This window comes from Barbus barbus (genome assembly GCF_936440315.1).
Source record: "Barbus barbus genome assembly, chromosome: 16".
Classification (NCBI taxonomy): domain Eukaryota; kingdom Metazoa; phylum Chordata; class Actinopteri; order Cypriniformes; family Cyprinidae; genus Barbus; species Barbus barbus.
Window position 1 is genome coordinate 475,001 of NC_136744.1, and position 19,926 is coordinate 494,926.

General features: G+C 43.8%; 1 protein-coding gene across 1 annotated transcript in view; it reads left to right on the forward strand.

Moving 5' to 3' along the window:
* The window catches only part of LOC306882873 (slit homolog 1 protein-like), a 98,681-nt gene that overhangs the window by 45,989 nt on the left and 32,766 nt on the right, over positions 1-19,926 (forward strand). Inside the window, exons 8-14 of the mRNA XM_079437857.1 lie at positions 954-1,117; positions 1,276-1,423; positions 4,801-4,872; positions 5,491-5,562; positions 7,421-7,492; positions 7,792-7,935; positions 9,450-9,613. Coding sequence (XP_079293983.1) covers positions 954-1,117; positions 1,276-1,423; positions 4,801-4,872; positions 5,491-5,562; positions 7,421-7,492; positions 7,792-7,935; positions 9,450-9,613 — 836 coding nt within the window. The remainder of the gene's footprint in view (positions 1-953; positions 1,118-1,275; positions 1,424-4,800; positions 4,873-5,490; positions 5,563-7,420; positions 7,493-7,791; positions 7,936-9,449; positions 9,614-19,926) is intronic.

Sequence of the window (19,926 nt, forward strand, 5' to 3'; positions counted from 1 at the left end):
GACCTAAAAACAAACATTAGCTGAAAATGTCCTCACCCTCAGGCTATCCAAGGTGTAGGCTTGTAGGAATGTGTCTCTGCATCACTCTCTCAGCAATGTATGCTCTGCAGTGAATGGGTGCCGTCAGAATGAGAGTCCAAACAGCTGATAAAAACAACACAATAATCCACACCACTCCAGTCCATCAGTTAACATCTTCAGAAGATAAAAGCTGAAACAAATCCAGCATTAAGACGTTTTAACTAAAATACCATAGTCTATAATCCATAATAAATCTTCCTCCAGTGAAACAGTGTTCTGGTCTGAATCAGGAGAGAAATCTGCACAGATCAAGCAGACAAAACAGCTCTAAACAAATAATATGGATTTGTTTCTTACAAACTGTGGCGGGAGGAGCAAACGACAGACACAGTGGGTGTGGCGTCAGGCTTCAGAGACCGGTCTCCCGAGGAGAGGCGCGCTCGGCATTTAAACAGCGGCGGTGATGAGGCTCTATTCACATCAGGTGCGCCTCATCACACGCCGCCAGCACTGGCTGTTTCAGCGCCCCTCCTCTCTCACACACCCACTCCTGTCAGGAGCCTGATGAAGGGCGGCGAATACGGGACGGGGTGGTGATGATAATAAGGGGGAGGCAGCCGACACAAAACACACAGTTTTTGTCTTCTCCAGATGTTAACTGATGGACTGGAGTGGTGTGGATTATTGTGATGTTTTTATCAGCTGTTTGGACTCTCATTCTGACGGCACCCATTCACTGCAGAGCATCCAATGCTGAGACACTGATGCAGAGACACATTTATACAAACCTGATTTGGCAGATTTTTCAGCAAATTTTCTTTTTTTCTCTTTTTTTTCTTATTTTTGCATGGACTATTCCTTTATCCTCAGGTAAAAAATAATTGGATAAAAGCTTCGTCTTAACATTCATGCTGCCATTTTTCCACCTTCAGCCGTTTACATTCCAACAACCTGAACTGCGACTGCAATCTGTCCTGGTTGTCGCAGTGGTTGCGCGAGCGGCCGACCATCGGTCTGTTCACCCAGTGCAGCGCTCCGGCTCCGCTACGAGGACTTAATGTAGCCGAGATCCAGAAACACGAATTCAGCTGTTCAGGTAAACAAGCCTTCCAGTCTCTTCACCCCACATCAGCATCTGCTGCATTACACTCGTCTGAAGTAAAGAACAATGGCTAGTTCTCGTTTTGATGTCTGCTAACTGCACACTTTATTACTCACAACCTCTTCTTATTCAATGCAAATGTGCCTCTGCAGGTCAGTCTGAAGACGCCGCTGTTCAGACGTGTAGTTTTGTCACGGGCTTGTGTCCAGCTGCCTGCACCTGCAGTAATAATATTGTGGACTGCAGAGGGAAAGGACTGACTGGGATCCCGGCCAACCTGCCAGACAGCATGGCAGAGATGTAAGATCCTGTAGCTCAAACAGTAGAACATGGTGCAAGCAATGCCAAGGTTGTGGGTTCAATTCCCAGGAAATGTACACCTTGAATACAATGTAAGTCGGTTTGGATAACACAAACTGATCTAAAAAACCCACAAAGGCCAATATAATATGAATAATTTCTGAATGTTAAACTAGGGATGTCCCTCAAGGATCGGGATTGGGGCCGATCAAGCATGTTTTGTAACTGATCGGTATCAGCTCTCCTCAGCCCGATCCTTATTTTGCTATGAGTTGTGTCTTGCTTCGGATTTGATTAACAGACTGGCATTCTGACACCGCTAGCTTCATGCTTTCTAACCATATCTCAATTTTTTTTACCTTGAAGTTACAATCATTCTGCTTATTGTACATATAGAATATAATAAGTTTACATCACTAGTCCCATATTCTACCAATGTCTTTATACAGTATGTGCAAATAAATGTATACATAGAGAGAGTGTATCATATTTATGTAAACATACACACACACATACACACACTCTCTCTCACACACACTCACACACACACACATGTTGGTTTTTGTGGTTTATGGGGACTCTCCATAGGCGTAATGGTTTTTATACTGAACAAACTGTGTGTGCTATTGCCCTACACCAACCCTACACCTAAACTTAGCCCTCACAGGAGACTTTGTGCATTTTTAGATTTTCAAAAAAACACCATTTAGTATGTTTTTTAAGCCTTTTGAATTACGGGGACATAGGCATAGTGTCCTCATAAACCACCTTCATACTGTAATACCTCTGTCATACCCATGTCATTATACAAATTTGTGTCCTCATAAACCACATAAACATGCACACACACACACACACACACACACTCACTCAGACACACACTCACACACACACACACACACACTCACGCAGACACACACTCACACACACACACACACACACACTCAGACTCACACACACACACACACACACATATATGTTAGTTTTTGTGAATTGTAAGGACTCTCCATAGGCGTAATGGTTTTTATACTGTACAAACTGTATTTACTATCGCCCTACACCTAAACCTTCCCCTTACAGGAAACTGTGCAATTTTACTTTCTAAAAAAAACGGTATGATTTATAAGCTTGTTTCCTCATGGGGACCTAAAAAATGTCCCCACAAGGTCAACAAGGTTTACTGGTATCCTTGTGGGGACATTGGGTCCCAATAACATGATACATGCCAAGCACACACACACACACACACACACACATTACTTTTACTCTTTGCACAACTTTGTGTACATTGTATTGATTTTAATAACTTTAATGTACTTGGATTTTGCATAAAACACTAGGAATATACAAGTATCGTATCGGGACTCGGTATCGACAGATACTCAATATTAAATGACTCGTATCGGATTGGGGTCACAAAAAATCTGATCGGGACATCCCTAAACAAAACATTCTTTTTTAGAATGTCTTAAAATCTAGCTTATACAAACTTTCGGGGAACATCTCATTTTATTATTTTACAAACATTTTGGGAATATTTCTTTTGAATGTTCTCTGTAACATTTAAAAACTGTTAGATTAAAGTTCCTGTAATTCAAACAGTAGAGTATGACGCAAGCAACACCAAGGTTGTGGGTTCAATTCCCAGAAAAGGCATGAACTGAACAAATGTATTTCTTGAATTCAATGCAAATCAGTTTGGATAAAAGCATCTGCTGAATGCAAAAATTGTATCTTCTGAGATGCTGTTTTAAAACACAAAGGGCAGTATAATGTGAATAAGGGGCACGCACAGACACACACACACACTATTATGCCGCACTACTTCCAGACGTGAGAGAAGGAACTACAGCCACTTGTGATCTGTCGATTACAGTCGCATGATCTAGGACAGATGTATTTGGACACGCTTGCAGAGACTGAAAAGCACAGTCCACAGAGAGACGACCACAGGAATGTGCTGTCTGGAATCACTGCAATCCAAAGAATGTAAATTGTCTTTCTATATTTCCTAGCGGGTGCCCTGCTTTTGAAGAGAAGGGAAATTCTGCAAGTGTTCAAGTCAAACTGTTATTGCCTGTGGCTCTGAAGGCACTAAATGACCCTGACAAATGACTTTCCTGTTTTAAACGAGGGTTTTTCGACTGAAAACAACTGCTTTCTTCACAGCGCTGTGGCCTGAACCTGCAGGGTGTGCCATTAAAACAGACCCTTAAAAACACCGGCAGCCCACGCAGACACTAATGACATCCAAACCCGACAGAAAGACACACCGCATCCGCCTTTACCAGCACTGCTGATGTTCACTCTGTTCTCCAAGCTTCTGCCACCAAAGAGAGAGATTGTTTGCTGTGAATGTTTCCTATGACAGCTCATTCCAGCCAGGCCTCAGAAATCATCCACACAAGAGAGTTCAGACTACTTTTGGAAGAATTACTGTATGTAGTATTTACATGTTTATACACTGCATTTAAAAAGTTATTTTAGAAAAAGCTAATGTTTCTCAATCAGTTTATGATTGTACTCTACTTGTCAATCACCTTGCAAATGGACAATATATATTAAGGCTGGAATTCACTACACAACTTTAAAAATCTGAACAGATTTCAAACACCAGATATCACACAATTGCTGACTTTGTAAATGGTTAAAGAGAAAAACTGGGCATCATACATTAAATGACTGAATATATCACACACTACCAGACCTTTACAACAAACTCATGCAGAAACATGTTCCAAAATCAGTCCTACATATCAAACATGCTTGATCTCCTCCAGCTGGACAGAATCATAGTCTGAAGATAAAACATAAGAGCATTTGTCTGTTTTACACTAAACTTTGACTCCCCAATATCTGCAGACTGGCTCGGGCTTTTAGCAACAAGTGCTGACTTTTCCAGAATGAAAATCTTGTGTGCAAAAATTTAGTGTATTGCAGCCATAAAGTATGCAGTGATTGTTTATTCGTCTTCTTTGAAAGAAAAAAGTGTCTAAACCTGCAAACTAAAGCTTTAGGAATTTTAAAATAATGCAAGCTTCATTCATGAATGTAGAGAATCCACTCTATGACATGAAATGATCCTTCATTGTGCTATGGGGGTTGAGCACTAGCAAGAACACTTGAAGTAGCTAGAAAGCCATTTCTACTGATCCAATAAACCTGGTAATGAACCAAACAGAAACTGCAGAGAGAAGACTGCAGGCAGAGACTAGCGGTGCACAGATCCACTCAAGGCTTCGGCTGATATGGAGTGTGGGAGTGTGTCTATGGCTGCTGCTCGTGTGGATTTGAGATGGCAGTGAGACAAAACAGAGAGCAAAAACATGTCAATGTTGCAATAACGCCTGCGTTTTTCTGTATTTCTCTTTTCGCAGACGACTGGAACAAAACAGCATCAAATCCATCCCTCCAGGAGCATTTTCTCCTTATAAGAAACTGCGCAGAATGTACGTTTGCAGAAAACACAACACTCCTCTCATGTGTGCAACTTTAATAGACATTATGACAACCAGATCAAATTCAAATGTATTGATTAGACTTGCTCATCGAATCCAGTTTAATCAGTCAGATGAAACTCGGGCAGATGCTGGATGACTTGTAACCTGCCCTAAATGAACAGCTGGAGACAAGGTTGATGTGGTGGACCACCCTAAACCAGCAGAAACCAGCCTGACCAATTTAAATAGTGTGACATTCACTCTCTTTCAAGTTGACGTGTAGCACGGCTTGTGAAAACCCAGATTCAGACCACTCTGCAAATTCCCATCGCATCTCGTCGAGGAGTATTTTCTCTCCGACTGTTTGCCGTGCTGAACTGGCGTGTGGTTTGATGGCTAGACCGCAGGCTTATTAAAGTCTTCTCCAGAGCCTATAATGCCTGCCGTTTACTAATAGTCCTCACCACAGCGCCACCACAGCAGGGCTGGAGGTTCAGAGCTACACATTTACATACCTACAGCCACACGAGCCCAAAACAGCCCTGGCCCAGTGAGATACAGGCCAGCTCTCTTCACTTCTCATCATCTACTGAAGCGTGTTTTTATTCTCCTCCTTCTCTCTTACAGAGATCTCAGCAACAACCAGATTTCTGAGCTCGCTCCTGATGCCTTCCAGGGCCTGCGCTCGCTAAACTCACTGTGAGTGTGTTGTATGTGTATGTGTCTGTGTGTGTGTGTGTGTGTGTGAGAGAGAGTGTGTGTGTGTGTGAGAGAGAGTGTGTGTGTGTGTGAGTGAGTGAGTGAGTGAGTGAGTGAGTGAGTGAGTGAGTGAGTGAGTGAGTGAGTGAGTAGGTGTGTGAGTGAGTGAGTGAGTGTGTGTGTGTGTGTGAGTGAGTGAGTGAGTGAGTGAGTGAGTGAGTGAGTGAGTGAGTAGGTGTGTGAGTGAGTGAGTGAGTGAGTGAGTAGGTGTGTGTGTGTGTGTGAGTGAGTGAGTGAGTGAGTGAGTGAGTGAGTGAGTGAGTGAGTGAGTGAGTGAGTGAGTAGGTGTGTGAGTGAGTGAGTGTGTGTGTGTGTGTGAGTGAGTGAGTGAGTGAGTGAGTGAGTGAGTGAGTGAGTGAGTGAGTAGGTGTGTGAGTGAGTGAGTGAGTGAGTGAGTAGGTGTGTGTGTGTGTGTGAGTGAGTGAGTGAGTGAGTGAGTGAGTGAGTGAGTGAGTGAGTGAGTAGGTGTGTGTGTGTGTGAGTGAGTGAGTAGGTGTGTGTGTGTGTGTGTGTGTGTGTGCTGTGTGCACAGTAGAGGATGTTGTTTACAGCGTCAGAAGCAGTTTTGAGTGCTGTGATGGGTTGTTTGTGGTGTATCTCATGAATATTAATTAGGCCATGCTGACTTTGCTAGGTAACCTTTCTGGGCGTAAGCTCATTAATATTCATGACAGCTCTTCACCGCATCCTAACTTTCTGTACATCACCAAGGTGCTGTATGTTTGTATGCTGTCATTTTTAATTCAATTCCATCAGTTTGAAATTTTATAAGTCAGCGGATTCATCCACAGATCTGGTAAAAAAAAAAACAATTCTTGAAGTTTGCATGAAATCAAAACTTGCATCTAATTTATCTTATTGTGAACAATTTATCTATGCAAATGTTCAAATTTTTGTATATAACACAATATAGAAGAAAAAATCAGTTTCTACTTTTGTTTCATAGCAACCTTAAAGAAACTGTTTAACCAAAAATGAAAATTAGCTGAAAATGTATTCATACTCAGGTCATCTGAGATTAGGATGAGTTTGTTTCTTCATCAGGTTTGTATAAATGTGTCTCTGCATCAGTGTCTCAGCAATGGATGCTCTGCAGTGAATGGGTGCCGTCAGAATGAGAGTCCAAACAGCTGATAAAAACATCACAATAATCCACACCACTCCAGTCCATCAGTTAACATCTGGAGAAGACTAAAGATGAAACACATCCAGCATTAAGATGTTTTTAACTCGCATACATGGAGTCCATAATCCGTAATAACTCTTCCTCCAGTGACAAAGTGTTCTGGTCTGAATCAGGAGAGAAATCTGCACAGATCAAGCAGCGTTTACAAGACAAAACAGCTCTAAACAAATATGTAGATTTGTTTCTTACAAACACACAGTTTTTGTCTTCTCCAGATGTTAACGGATGGACTGGAGTGGTGTGGAGTATTGTGATGTTTTTATCAGCTGTTTGGACTCTCATTCTGACGGCACCCATTCACTGCAGAGCATCCATTGCTGAGACACTGATGCAGAGACACATTTATACAAACCTGATGAAGAAACACACTCATCTACATACTTGGAGGGGGAGTACATTTTCATTTTTGAATGACCTATTGCTTTGATTTAAAAAAAGGCCCTTTTTCTTGTTTGAAATCATTTCAGCTGCTAAAGTGGCAAATTTCAATACCAGAAATGTATTTCTAATGTGAACCAAGAAGATAGCATATTTTAATATCAGTCATGGATGATCTTTAGCAGTAAAGATGTGTGTATTTGGTCTTCTGCTGACTGTCTCTCTGATGTTCAGGGTTCTGTACGGCAACAAGATCACCGATCTGCCCAAAGGAGTGTTTGATGGACTGTACGCCCTCCAGCTGCTGTGAGTGTGAGAGTCTCTTCCAGAGCGAGGCTTCTTTGCTCAGTGCTTGCACAAGAGTGTAGAGCCATAAAATCAACGTGGACGGAACAGCTCAGATCATTTGGTTTTGGAAGAATTTCCCCATTTGCTCTCCATTGGAGAATGCATTGAGATATCTAAGAGTTTCTATTCGTGATTGTTTCTTTCATAAGGGCTGGGGAGTACTTAACAGGTGTAGATTGAACCAGTTGATTTAATGAAAAGTGCTCACTTTGCATGTTGCTGTTTCATCAGCATCTCTCTCTTCCTTGTGTTTCCAGCCTTTTGAATGCAAACAAGATCCACTGTCTTCGTGCCAACACCTTTCAGGATCTGCAGAATCTCTCTCTGCTTTCTTTATATGACAACAAAATCCAAACGCTGGCCAAGGGCACCTTCACCTCGCTGCGCGCCATCCAGACCCTGTGAGCTCACACACACTCACAACATATGCTTCTAATTGATTTTCAAACAGTATTCATTTACAATCAAAAGAGAACTTGCTTGCTTGCATGCCTAAAGTTAAGGAGTCTTAATTGGCATTGAATAGATTTAAACCTAATGCTCATATTTGCATAAAAAAACATGCAATAATTAATGAAACTGTATATGTGTTGTTGATGTAGTTTAATGAATATGATCCACTTACCTTGCATGTAAAAAATATGAGTAACTGTAGGTAATACAAGCAAAAGTCTTTTGATTTGATTACCTAAAATTGTAATCTAAAAGATTACATTATTGATTACAGTTATGTAATTTGTAATCAGTACCAGTTCAGGAGTAATCTGCTTTATGGTAATGCTGTCTGATTTACACACACACACTTGTTTTTTGTGAATTGTGGGGACATCCCATAGGCGTAATGGTTTTTATACTGTACAAACTGTATTTTCTATCACCCTACACCTAAACCTACCCCTTACAGGAAACTGTGCACTTTTACTTTCTCAAAAAAACTCACTCTGTATGATTTATAAGCTTTTTGAATTACGGGGACATGGGGAAATGTCCTCATAAATCACCTTCTCCTTGTAATACCTATCTCATACTCATGTCATTATACAAATTTGTGTCCACATATGTCACAAAAACATGCACACACACACACACACATACGCTATATCCTCTGAACATATTTATAAAAAGTCTAGCAAATAACAGCACTGTAAAACGGAACAGTGAAATCAATTAAATGAAATGAGTTAGTATCACTCAAATAATAATGAAAGTTCATTGGACTTAATTGAAATAAGTTGTGTAGACTCAGAAATGTTGTTATAATAAGCTAAACTTAAAATGATTGAGTTTTCTAGTTCCCAGCATGCTTTGCATCAGACAACAAGGAAAATAAATGTTGAAATTAAGTGTTATTTTGTGTGTTTTTGCACAAGATTAACATAGCGAGACAGAAGTTCGTATTTTAATGTTGTGTTATGTTAGGATTTACATAGGTTTCTGTTATGTTGGTTTTGTAGTGTTACCACTGTGGTCAAAAGTAGAGCCTTTGGTTAGGTGTAGGATAGACAGCAAAATGTTAAGACTACATATGCATGTTGTTAGACTATTTACATGCAAGTGTATAGTGAGAGTCTTTTTGTTAACTGCATCACGTGCTGGTGTGCTTTTGCTTTTGAGTATTCTTAACTTATCAGGTTTTACAGTGAGGTTACAGCTTCACTCATGTAAACTGCAGCTCCACATGGGAGGTTAAGACAAAGTTTCTGGTGGATTCATGATCATGTTTGACATGTTTCTTCAACAAACGGCAAGCTGCAATTCTGAACGTTACCAGTTCATCCAGTCATTACTGAAGTGATGTCATATATGAGGAACTGTATAAATATCGCTGTAAACGCAGCTAGATGAGCTGAATGCCCAGCAGAGCATATGACTGCACATGGATGTTGATAAGGCGAATGTGTTTGTGTCACTGCAGTCATTTGGCTCAGAATCCCTTCATCTGTGACTGTAATCTGAAGTGGCTGGCTGATTACCTGCGCTCCAACCCCATCGAGACCAGCGGTGCCCGCTGCACCAGCCCTCGCCGGCTCGCCAACAAACGCATCGGCCAGATCAAGAGCAAGAAGTTCCGCTGCTCCGGTACAACACTGACACTTCAACCTTCAACACCGTCCACAAAACCACAAAACATCACTTTGTAAACCTCAAACTCTACACACCATTCAAAACTTCATCATGTTTAATCACAAAACCATCAAATACAGTCATATTGACTATCCATTACACACTGTGATTCATCAAAACCAATACAACCGAGACCTCTTACTGTACTGAATGAGAAGTTTTCCACACGATAAATTACAGTCTGCAGGTAAAAACACTGTCGCATTATAGCAGCTGCTGAATACACATTAGCAGTTTGGAATAATTTTTGAAAGAAGTCTCTTCTGCTCACCAAGGCTGCATTTATTTGATCAAAAATACAGTACAAATTGTGAAATAATATTACAATTTACAACAGCTGTTTTCTATGTGAATATCTGTTAAAGTGTAATGTATTTCTGTGATGTGCAGCTGTATTTTCAGCATCATTACTCCAGTCTTCAGTGTCACATGATCTTCAGAAATCATTCTAATATACTGATTTACTGCTCAACAAACATTTCTGATTATTATCAATGTTGAAAACCGTTGTGCTGCAAAATATTTTTGTGGAAACTGTGATGCATTTTATTTTTCAGGATTCACAGATGAATAGAAAGTTCAAAAGATTCAAAGCATTTATTTGAAATAGAAATATTATGCAACATTATAACTTTACTTGTCACTTTTGATCAATTTCACACAAAGAATGTTTCTTGAGCAACATATTATTAGTCTCACACAGCTTCAGTTCAGTCTTTCTCTGTCTGTTGTGCCGCTGAGAGGTTTGCGTTTGTAGCTCTGCTTTTTTATTGAATCTTTACCTTACTTTCACTCTCTGTTGTTTAAAGTGATAATATATAACTTAATTCCCACCATATTGAAAGTATTATCTATCAAACTAATCTAACTAATTTGATCGTTCGCTTTTTAAAACCGAGTGCAGCGCATCAGCTGGTTAGCTACTCGCGGTTCTACTCGCGTTTCTATTCGTGCCTATTATTGTTTTCTTTTTTTCTCGCTCCGTTTTCATTTCTCTCTCCCTCCGTTTTTCACGAGTTCATCAAACAACAGTGGTAAGCAAATCATTCATCAGTCACGGTGAGTAATGGCTTCTTCTCCTGCTATTGTTGTTTGCACTTCATGTCACATGTACAGTTTCTCTCTGTCGGCGACGAGGGATTCACATGTGATAAATGCAGGGATATAGTTAGGCTGACAGAGAAGATTTCAGAATTAGATACACACATCCAAACTTTAGTTGAGGACAGTAAGAATGTGAGGGCTGTAGATACTGCTTTGGATGCGACTAGCTCAGGGAGTCCTGTACATTGTTCGGTTCCGGTTGAGCCCGTGCAGCAGGGCAGCTGGGTGACTGTGAGGCGGCCTAGTCACGGGTCAAAACACCACTCTTCTGCTCGGATCAGAACATCAAACAGGTTCTCCCCACTCAGTGACGCACCCACTGAGAAACCTGATGAAAGTGCTCTAGTTATTGGTGATTCTATTGTACGGAACGTGAAAATAGAGACACCAGCCACCATAGTCCAATGTTTACCGGGAGCCAGAGTGCCTGACATCTTGGCAAATTTAAAAGTGCTGGCTAATGCTAAACGTAAATTCAGTAAGATTGTTATCCACGTCAGGGCTAATGATGTTCGACTTTGCCAGTTGGAAATCACTAAATATAATGTTAAAGAGGTGTGTGAACTTGCAAGTATGATGTCAGACACTGTAGTATGCTCTGGACCGCTCCCTGCTTACCGGGGTGAAGAGATTCATAGCAGACTGTCGTCACTCAATGGCTGGATGTCTAAGTGGTGCCCGCAGAATAGCATAGACTTTATAGACAATTGGACGAGTTTTTGGGGCAGACCTGACCTGTTGAAAAGAGATGGTGTTCATCCCTCCTGGGGTGGTGCCGCTCTTCTCTCTAGAAATATGGCACATAGTCTTAGAGTTCGTACTTGACTGACTGGGACCCAGGTCAGGAAGCAGACAGACTGGCTAAACCGACCACCTGCTAGCCGCCTCACGTCACAGAAGTCAGTTAATTCTCAGCACATAGAGACTCTTTCACCTAGATATCACACTATAGAGACTGTGTCTGTTCCCCGAATTAGAAAATACAGAAAACATAGAAACCAAAGTAAGAGTAACAATTTAATTGATGTTCAACAAATAAAAAATGTTTACAATACAGAGAAACAATTGATAAAACTTGGCTTACTGAATATCAGGTCCCTTTCTACAAAAGCACTTTTTGAAAATGATTTGATCAATGAAAATAATCTAGATTTGCTCTGTTTGACAGAAGCATGGCTAAATCCAGATGAATACATTGCTTTAAATGAGTCTACCCCCCAAGATTACTGCTATAAAAATGAGCCACGTCCAAAAGGTAAAGGGGGAGGTGTTGCTTCAATTTATAGCAATATTCTCAGTATTTCTCAGAGGGTATGCTTTAAGTATAACTCGTTTGAAGTTATGGTGCTGCGTATAACATTATCTAGAGAAACACGTGTTAGTGATAAATCCCCTGTGATGTTTGTACTGGTTACTGTATACAGGCCACCAGGGCACCACACAGACTTTATTAAAGAATTTGCTGATTTTCTATCTGAGTTAGCACTGGCTGCAGATAAAGTCTTAATTGGTGATTTTAATATTCATGTCGATAATGAAAAAGATGCATTAGGATCAGCATTCATAGACATTCTGAACTCTATTGGGGTTAGACAACACGTATCAGGACCTACTCATTGTCGAAATCATACTCTAGATTTAATAGTGTCACATGGAATTGATGTAAGTGGTGTTGAAATTCTGCAGCAAAGTGATGATATCTCAGATCACTTCTACCACAAAAAAACTGCTTTGTAAGTAATCTTCCTGATTTATCTAAATTCCTCAGCATATCCAACAGCGCAGAAAAACTTGATGATGTAACAGAAACTATGGACTCTCTCTTTTCTAGCACTTTAGATACAGTTGCTCCTTTACGCTTAAAGAAGATCAAAGAAAACAGTCTGACTCCGTGGTATAATGAGCACACTCACACCTTAAAGAGAGCAGCCCGGAAAATGGAGCGCAGATGGAGGAAAACAAAACTAGAGGTATTTCATATTGCTTGGTGGGAAAGTACCCTATCCTACAGAAAAGCATTAAAAACTGCTAGATCTGATTACTTATTGTCTCTTCTTGAAGAAAACAAACATAACCCCCGGTATTTATTCAATATAGTGGCTAAATTAATGAAAAATAAAGTATCAACAGGTGTTGGCATTTCCCAAAAGCACAGCAGTAATGACTTTATGAACTACTTTACTTCCAAGATCGATTCTATCAGAGATAAAATTGTAACCATGCAGCCGTCAGCTACAGTATCACATCAGATAATGCACTATAGATCCCCTGAGGAACAATTCCAATCATTCTCTACTATAGGAGAGGAAGAATTGTATAAATTTTTAAATCATCTAGGGCTGTTGCGATTCGTCGATTTTAGCCGATTTTTCTAAATTGTCGACTTCATTTTGCTCGCGTCGAGTAACCGGCAGAATACCAGAAGTGGCGCATTTCATGGACGAGAATCCATAAAACACATTATTAGACTGTTTTCCAAGGCTGCACGATATATTAAACCCATTTAAAAATCATAATTAAGCATAATTGTGAATTCACAAACGCTATGATTTAATTAATTATATGCGATGCAGTTCACACGGTATGCTCTTTAATTATTTACATGCGTGTAGATAAGCACGTGCGTCTCACAGCGACTCCGTTCACAGTAGCTCCACAGAAACTGTTATCATTTACATGTGTGGAGCATCTCAAACTCCATCTCTACATGCTGTTCTGAGTTTGTGTTTATTATAATGTTCATCTGGGAACGCAACGCGCACCATTTCATCAGATTTGTAAGGTAAATCATTTATAAATCTACACAAACAAAGGAGAATACATAGAGATTTCAAAATAAAAGCTCAAACCCTCACTCTGAGTTTACACGGTTTGATGCCCACATATTCATTTAATTACAGCAGCTATAGCATTTCTGTCCTAAAGAAATTACCAAATATTAAAGATTAAGTGTACGTTTGAATTAAATGGTGCTTGTCAATATTAAACAGTAATGTGTAAAAATAATCATCAGGCCATCGACGCCCCTGCAGGCCTTTTTTGTAACGTGTAATCTACATTAGCTCTATTGTTTATAATACATTTATTTTAACAGTTTTGTTCAATAAAACCATATGATTTCTTGTTTTTGATACTTTATTTGAACTAATTATTATTTGTGGTGAGTTGGAAGGAACACGCGACAAGCAAAGCTTAGGTGAAGGTCCCGGAGGGTGGATTTTTATTAACAACAGTGCAAATATGTGGGCGGTGATGGCGGTCTTCCTTGTGGCGGTGCTCTGAAACGTGTCCAGGTGTGGGTGAGTCCGTGCGTTGCTCGTGGCGGTGCAGATTGGTCACAAACTGCTGTCTGGAGGGAGAAAGAGAACAGAGGATTAGGTCGCTGTCTCATGGAGAGGCTTCTCCACCTTTCTCTGTGGGCACACTGTTTATATCCAGCTGTGAGCAGGTGCTCCACGTGTGTTACCAGGGCAACGCTGATGTAGACTCGGGACGCTCGTCACACTCCCCCCCCCCAAGCGTAGTCCTGGCCTGGCAGAACAATATGGTGTTAGTAGAGGTGATATCAGGGGTGGGTGGGGAGTGACCCCCGACAGACCTGCGAAAGCTGACCAGATCCGGGAGAGGCCGTCCGCATTGGAGTTGGCTGCTCCAGCCTGATGTCGCACTTCAAAGTGGAAGTCCTGGCGCGCGAGGAACCACCGCGTCACCCTGGCGTTCGTGTCCTTGGCCCGGGCCATCCATTGAAGAGGTACGTGGTCTGTAACAAGGGTGAACTTCCGGCCCAAGAGATAGTAGCGCAGCTCCAGGACTGCCCACTTGATGGCCAGAGCTTCCTTCTCGACAGTGGCGTAGTTCTTTTCGGCTGGGGTCAGCTTTCTGCTGATGTACAGGACGGGATGCCCCTCACCTCCCTGCACTTGGGACAGGACGGCTCCAAGTCCTGTGTCGGAGGCATCTGTCTGCAGCAGGAAGGGGCAGCTGAAGTCCGGGGCTCGCAGGACCGGCTCCAAGGTGAGCGCCATCTTCACCCTCGTAAACGCCTCCTCGGCTTCAGTTGTCCAGCACACCTTTTCTGGCTGCCCCTTCCTGATCAGGTCTGTCAGGAGGGCGGCTAAGAAGGAGAAGTTAGGGATGAAACAGCGATAGTACCCTGCCAACCCCAAAAAGGCTCGTACCTGGGACTTCGCGCTGGGTTTCGGGGAGGACCGGACTACTTCCACCTTCTTTTCCTGGGGCTTGATGAAGCCCCGCCCGTCCTGGAATCCCAGGTACTTTGCCTCGGACAGGCCCAGGTGACATTTCCGGGGGTTGGTGGTAAGCCCAGCCCTACGCAACTCCAATAGCACCCTCCACAGATGATCTAGGTGGTCTTCCCAACGCTCCGAGTGGATGACCACGTCGTCCAGGTACGCCGTGGCGTAGGACTGGTGGGGCCGCAGTAGGATGTCCATCATGCGCTGGAACGTGGCCGGAGCCCTGTGCAGGCCGAAGGGAAGGGTCCGGTACTGCTAGTGCCCACCGGGGGTACTGAAGGCCGTTTTGGGCTTGGCTGCTTCGGAGAGGGGCACTTGCCAGTATCCTTTCATCAAGTCCAGCGTGGAGATGTAGCGGGCCCTTCCCAGACGATCGAGGAGGTAGTATCCTCACAATTATATTCCCATCCACCCGAGGCATTGGGTATCCGTCGAACTCCGAAACTTTAAGCGGCGGAAGTCGTTGCAGAAGCGGAGGGTGCCATCTAGTTTTGGTACCATGATGATAGGGCTGGACCAAGGACCGTTAGATGACTTCAGCATTTGTTGGATCTCTTCCTCAATAGCCTGCCGACGAGCCTCTGGGACGCGGTAGGGCCGTTGCCAGACGATGACTCCGACTGGTGTGTGGATCTCGTGTTGGAGGATCTGGGTCCGCCCGGCGTTTGGGGAGAACACATCGGGGAACTGACCGACCAGGTGCTGCAGCTCCGTCTTCTGAGCCGCCGACAGCTGTGGATCAACATCCACTACCACGGGGTCCACGGTGGCAAGGGTGGCGAGCTGGTCCCTTGTCCCCACCCATTTCTTCAGCAGGTTGACGTGATATAGTTGGTCTGCTTTCCGCCGGCCCGCCTGGCGGACCCGGAAGGTAATGGGCCCGACCTTCTCGGTGACAGTATATGGGCCCTGCCAGCTGGCCAGGAACTTGCAGGCGGAGTTGGGGACCAGGACCATTACCCGGTCTCCGGACTAGAACTCTCAGGGCTGGGCGGCTCGGTTGTAATGCCGTTGCTGCGCCTGTTGGGCCTTTGCGAGGTGTTCCCAGACTAATGGCATGACCCGGTCAATCCTTTCCCTCGTCTCCTTTACGTGCTCAATAACTGAGCGGTGGGGCGCCGGCTGTTGTTCCCATGCTTCTTTGGCCACGTCCAAGAGGCCCCAGGGCTGGCGCCCGAACAACAGCTCGAATGGGGTGAAGCCAGTTGACACCTGAGGAACCTCCCGTATCCCGAACAGCACGTATGGGAGCACGAGATCCCAGTCCCGCTTGTCCTCGGCTACCACTCGCCGCAGCATTTGTTTGAGGGTTTGGTTGAAGCGTTCTACAAGGCCGTCCGTCTGGGGATGGTACACGGAGGTCCTCAGTTGCTTCACCTTGAGGAGCACAGGTCAGCCATTAGCCGGGACATGAAGGGAGTCCCCTGGTCGGTCAGTACCTCTTTGGGAATGCCGACCCGGCTAAAGAGCAGGAAGAGCTCATGGGCGATGGCCTTGGCGGTGGCCTTCCGGAGGGGCACTGCTTCGGGGTATCGGGTGGCGTAATCCACAATCACGAGGATGTGTTCATGGCCCCGGACAGACTTAGGCAATGGCCTCACTAGATCCATCCCGATGCGCTCGAAGGGCACCTCAATGATGGGCAGAGGGATCAGCGGACTGGGGGGAGGCTTCCGCGGAGACGTTCTTTGGCAGGTCGGACAGGCCTGGCAGAACCGCTTGACCTCGGCCTCTATCCCCGGCCAGTGGGAAGCGGTCACGTATTCGCTGGGTGTTGTCAGCCCCAAGGTGTCCCGCCAGGGGGTGCGAGTGGGCCAACTCTAGCACCGTTTCTGTCTTCGTCCGGGGCACCACCAACAACATTTTTTCCTCCCCCCTTCGCTGCGCGACACAGTAGAGCAGGCCATTTCGGACGATGAAATGCGGGAGAGGATGGGGGCCTGGTTGAGTCTCCTTACCATCTACCACGCGCACTTGGGCCCAGCAGTGCTTCGTCCTCACGCTGTTCCTTGGCGAATGACCCACCCTCGACCACCTGCTGAAACAGATCTTGCTAGAGGTTAGCGTTAGAATGTGGGGACTCACCATCTCTCCCGCTGAGGCCAGCAAGGCCGGGCGACGACGGGCTCCTTTCGCTGGCTTTTTCCGGCGGCGGCTCCCTTTCGTGGTGACAGGTTGTACGGCGGAGGCCAGCAGGCGGTCAAACCCTGGCCAATCTCTTCCAATAAGGACGGGGACCGGTAAATCCTTTACCACGCCCACTTCCAGTGGCCACGTGCCAGGGAAAGCGGAGACGGTCACTCTCCGGGTCGGGACGTGTCGCGTGTCTCCGTGCACGCACGTGATCGGAAGGGTAGCCTTGGTGTCCCCGCGGGGCGTGAGGATGCTGGACTGAACAAGGCTGACCGCACTGCCGGAGTCCAGGAGCGCTGGGAAAGGATGGCCGTTGATTTTCACCTCTGCTTCCGGAACCCCCGTGGGTAGGTCGTGATGCACGATACAGTCTGCCAGCCAGGTCCGCGCGGGGGATGCGGGGTCTGCCGGTTTATACTCCCAGTCGTGGAAATACTGGGCTGCGCAGACAGAAGACAGCCCCAAGCGGGACAGGATTTCCTTTCTAAGCTCACCGTAGTTGCTTGATACTTCCGATTGCAGAGCGAAGTAGGCTCGCTGAGCCTCGCCGGTGAGAAGGGGCGCCACCAACCGTGCCCAGTCGTCACTCTTCCAGCCCTCCCGAGTTGCTGTGGTTTCGAACATCTGGAGAAACGCCTCAACATCATCATCAGCGGTCATCTTCAGCAACAGTTGCGTGACTTTCGCCTGAAGATCGGGTAGCGGAACGCGTCGCGCGGCTGCCATGCGCAGCTCGCCGAGCTCCCGCTCGGCCTGCCCCTGGCGAGCAGCAAGGTGCTCCGTGATCTGTTGCTGACGGATGCTGACCTCCGCTAGTCGTTAGGATTTCATCCATGTCGGAGAATGGGTAGCAGCGGCCGCCTGGCACAAGGAAAACAGAAGAAAAAAAAAGGAAAAATTAGTGCGTTGCCGGGAGAGCTCTGGTCGGTGTTCCTCCCACTAATATGCCTGCGTTCTCCACCAGTGTGGCAGGGTGGAAGGAACACGCGACAAGCAAAGCTTAGGTGAAGGTCCCGGAGGGTGGATTTTATTAACAACAGTGCAAATACGTGGGCGGTGATGGCGGTCTTCCTTGTGGCGGTGCTCTTAAACGTGTCCAGGTGTGGGTGGGTGTGGTGCTCGTGGCGGTACAGATCGGTCACACACTGCTGTCTGGAGGGAGAAAGAGAACAGAGGATTAGGTCGCTGTCTCATGGAGAGTCTTCTCCACCTTCCTCTGTGGGCACGCTTTTTATATCCAGCCCGTCTGACGAGGCGCATGTGTGGCCGATCAGCCCGTGATGAGCTGTGAACAGGTGCTCCACATGTGTTTCCAGGGCAACGCTGATGTGGACTCGGGACGCTCGTCACATATTGCATCAATACTATTATATATGTATTTTAAGTCATTTTAAAAGCTATTGTTCACTTAGTTCCATTTTTATTACCACAAAATAAATTTCTGTACTCTGTTTTAATGGTTAAATTAAATTTTATCAAATCAAAAAGCCTGTCTAATTAATTGAGTTTTACAGTTTTATCTTTACCAAATTCTGTTTTCCATTATTTTCTGGATTCCATTTTAATGGTTCCATTAAATTTTAATAATCAAAAGCATCTCCAATTAATTTATATTTTTTTAAAAGTATGTTTTTTTTTTCTTCTTCTTGTTTTGTTTTATTTTTATGAAATACTGCACATTTACATTTTTCACCTAAATAAATTCTGGTAATATTTCTGGTAAATACTCCTTTTAAAAACTGTTTTTTTATTATAATTTTATTAGTAGTAGACTAGAACACTTCAACACGTGGATATGTTGTCATTCTTACATTATAATACTGAACTTTGATTTCAGTGATGTGGACTATGAGATGGACACTTGCTTCTTGCACTTTGTTGCACTTTACTTTTTCTTTAAAGGATTTAATAGAAATTTGGATTTCATTTGGTTTAATAAAATATTCTTAAGTAAAATTGTTGATTTTTTGCTGGGAAATTAATCGTTTAGATTAATCGATAAATTAGTCGATAGATTAATCGAAATAAAAATAGTCATTAGTTGCAGCCCTAAAATCATCTAAACCAACAACATGTATGTTAGACCCTATTCCATCTAAACTACTAAAAGAGCTGCTTCCAGAAGTCATAGATCCTCTTTTGGCTATTATTAATTTGTCATTGTCATTAGGATATGTCCCCAAAACCTTCAAATTGGCTGTTATTAAGCCTCTTATTAAAAAAACACAACTTGACCCCAAAGATCTAGTTAATTACAGACCGATTTCAAATCTCCCTTTTCTGTCAAAGATACTAGAAAAGGTAGTATCCTCACAATTATATTCCTTCTTAGAGAAAAATGGTATCTGTGAGGAATTCCAGTCAGGATTTAGACCGTATCATAGTACTGAGACTGCTCTCATTAGAGTTACAAATGACCTGCTTCTATCATCTGATCGTGGTTGTATCTCTTTATTATTGCTACTGGATCTTAGCGCTGCATTCGACACTATTGACCACAACATTCTTTTGAATAGACTAGAACACTTTGTTGGCATTAGTGAAAGTGCCTTAGCATGGTTCAAATCATACTTATCTGACCGCCATCAGTTCGTAGCAGTGAATGAAGAGGTATTATATCGATCACAAGTGCAGTACGGAGTACCTCAAGGCTCAGTACTAGGGCCGTTACTTTTCACGCTTTACATGTTACCCTTGGGAGATATTATCAGGAGACATGGTGTTAGCTTTCACTGTTATGCTGATGATACTCAGCTCTATATTTCTATACCAAAT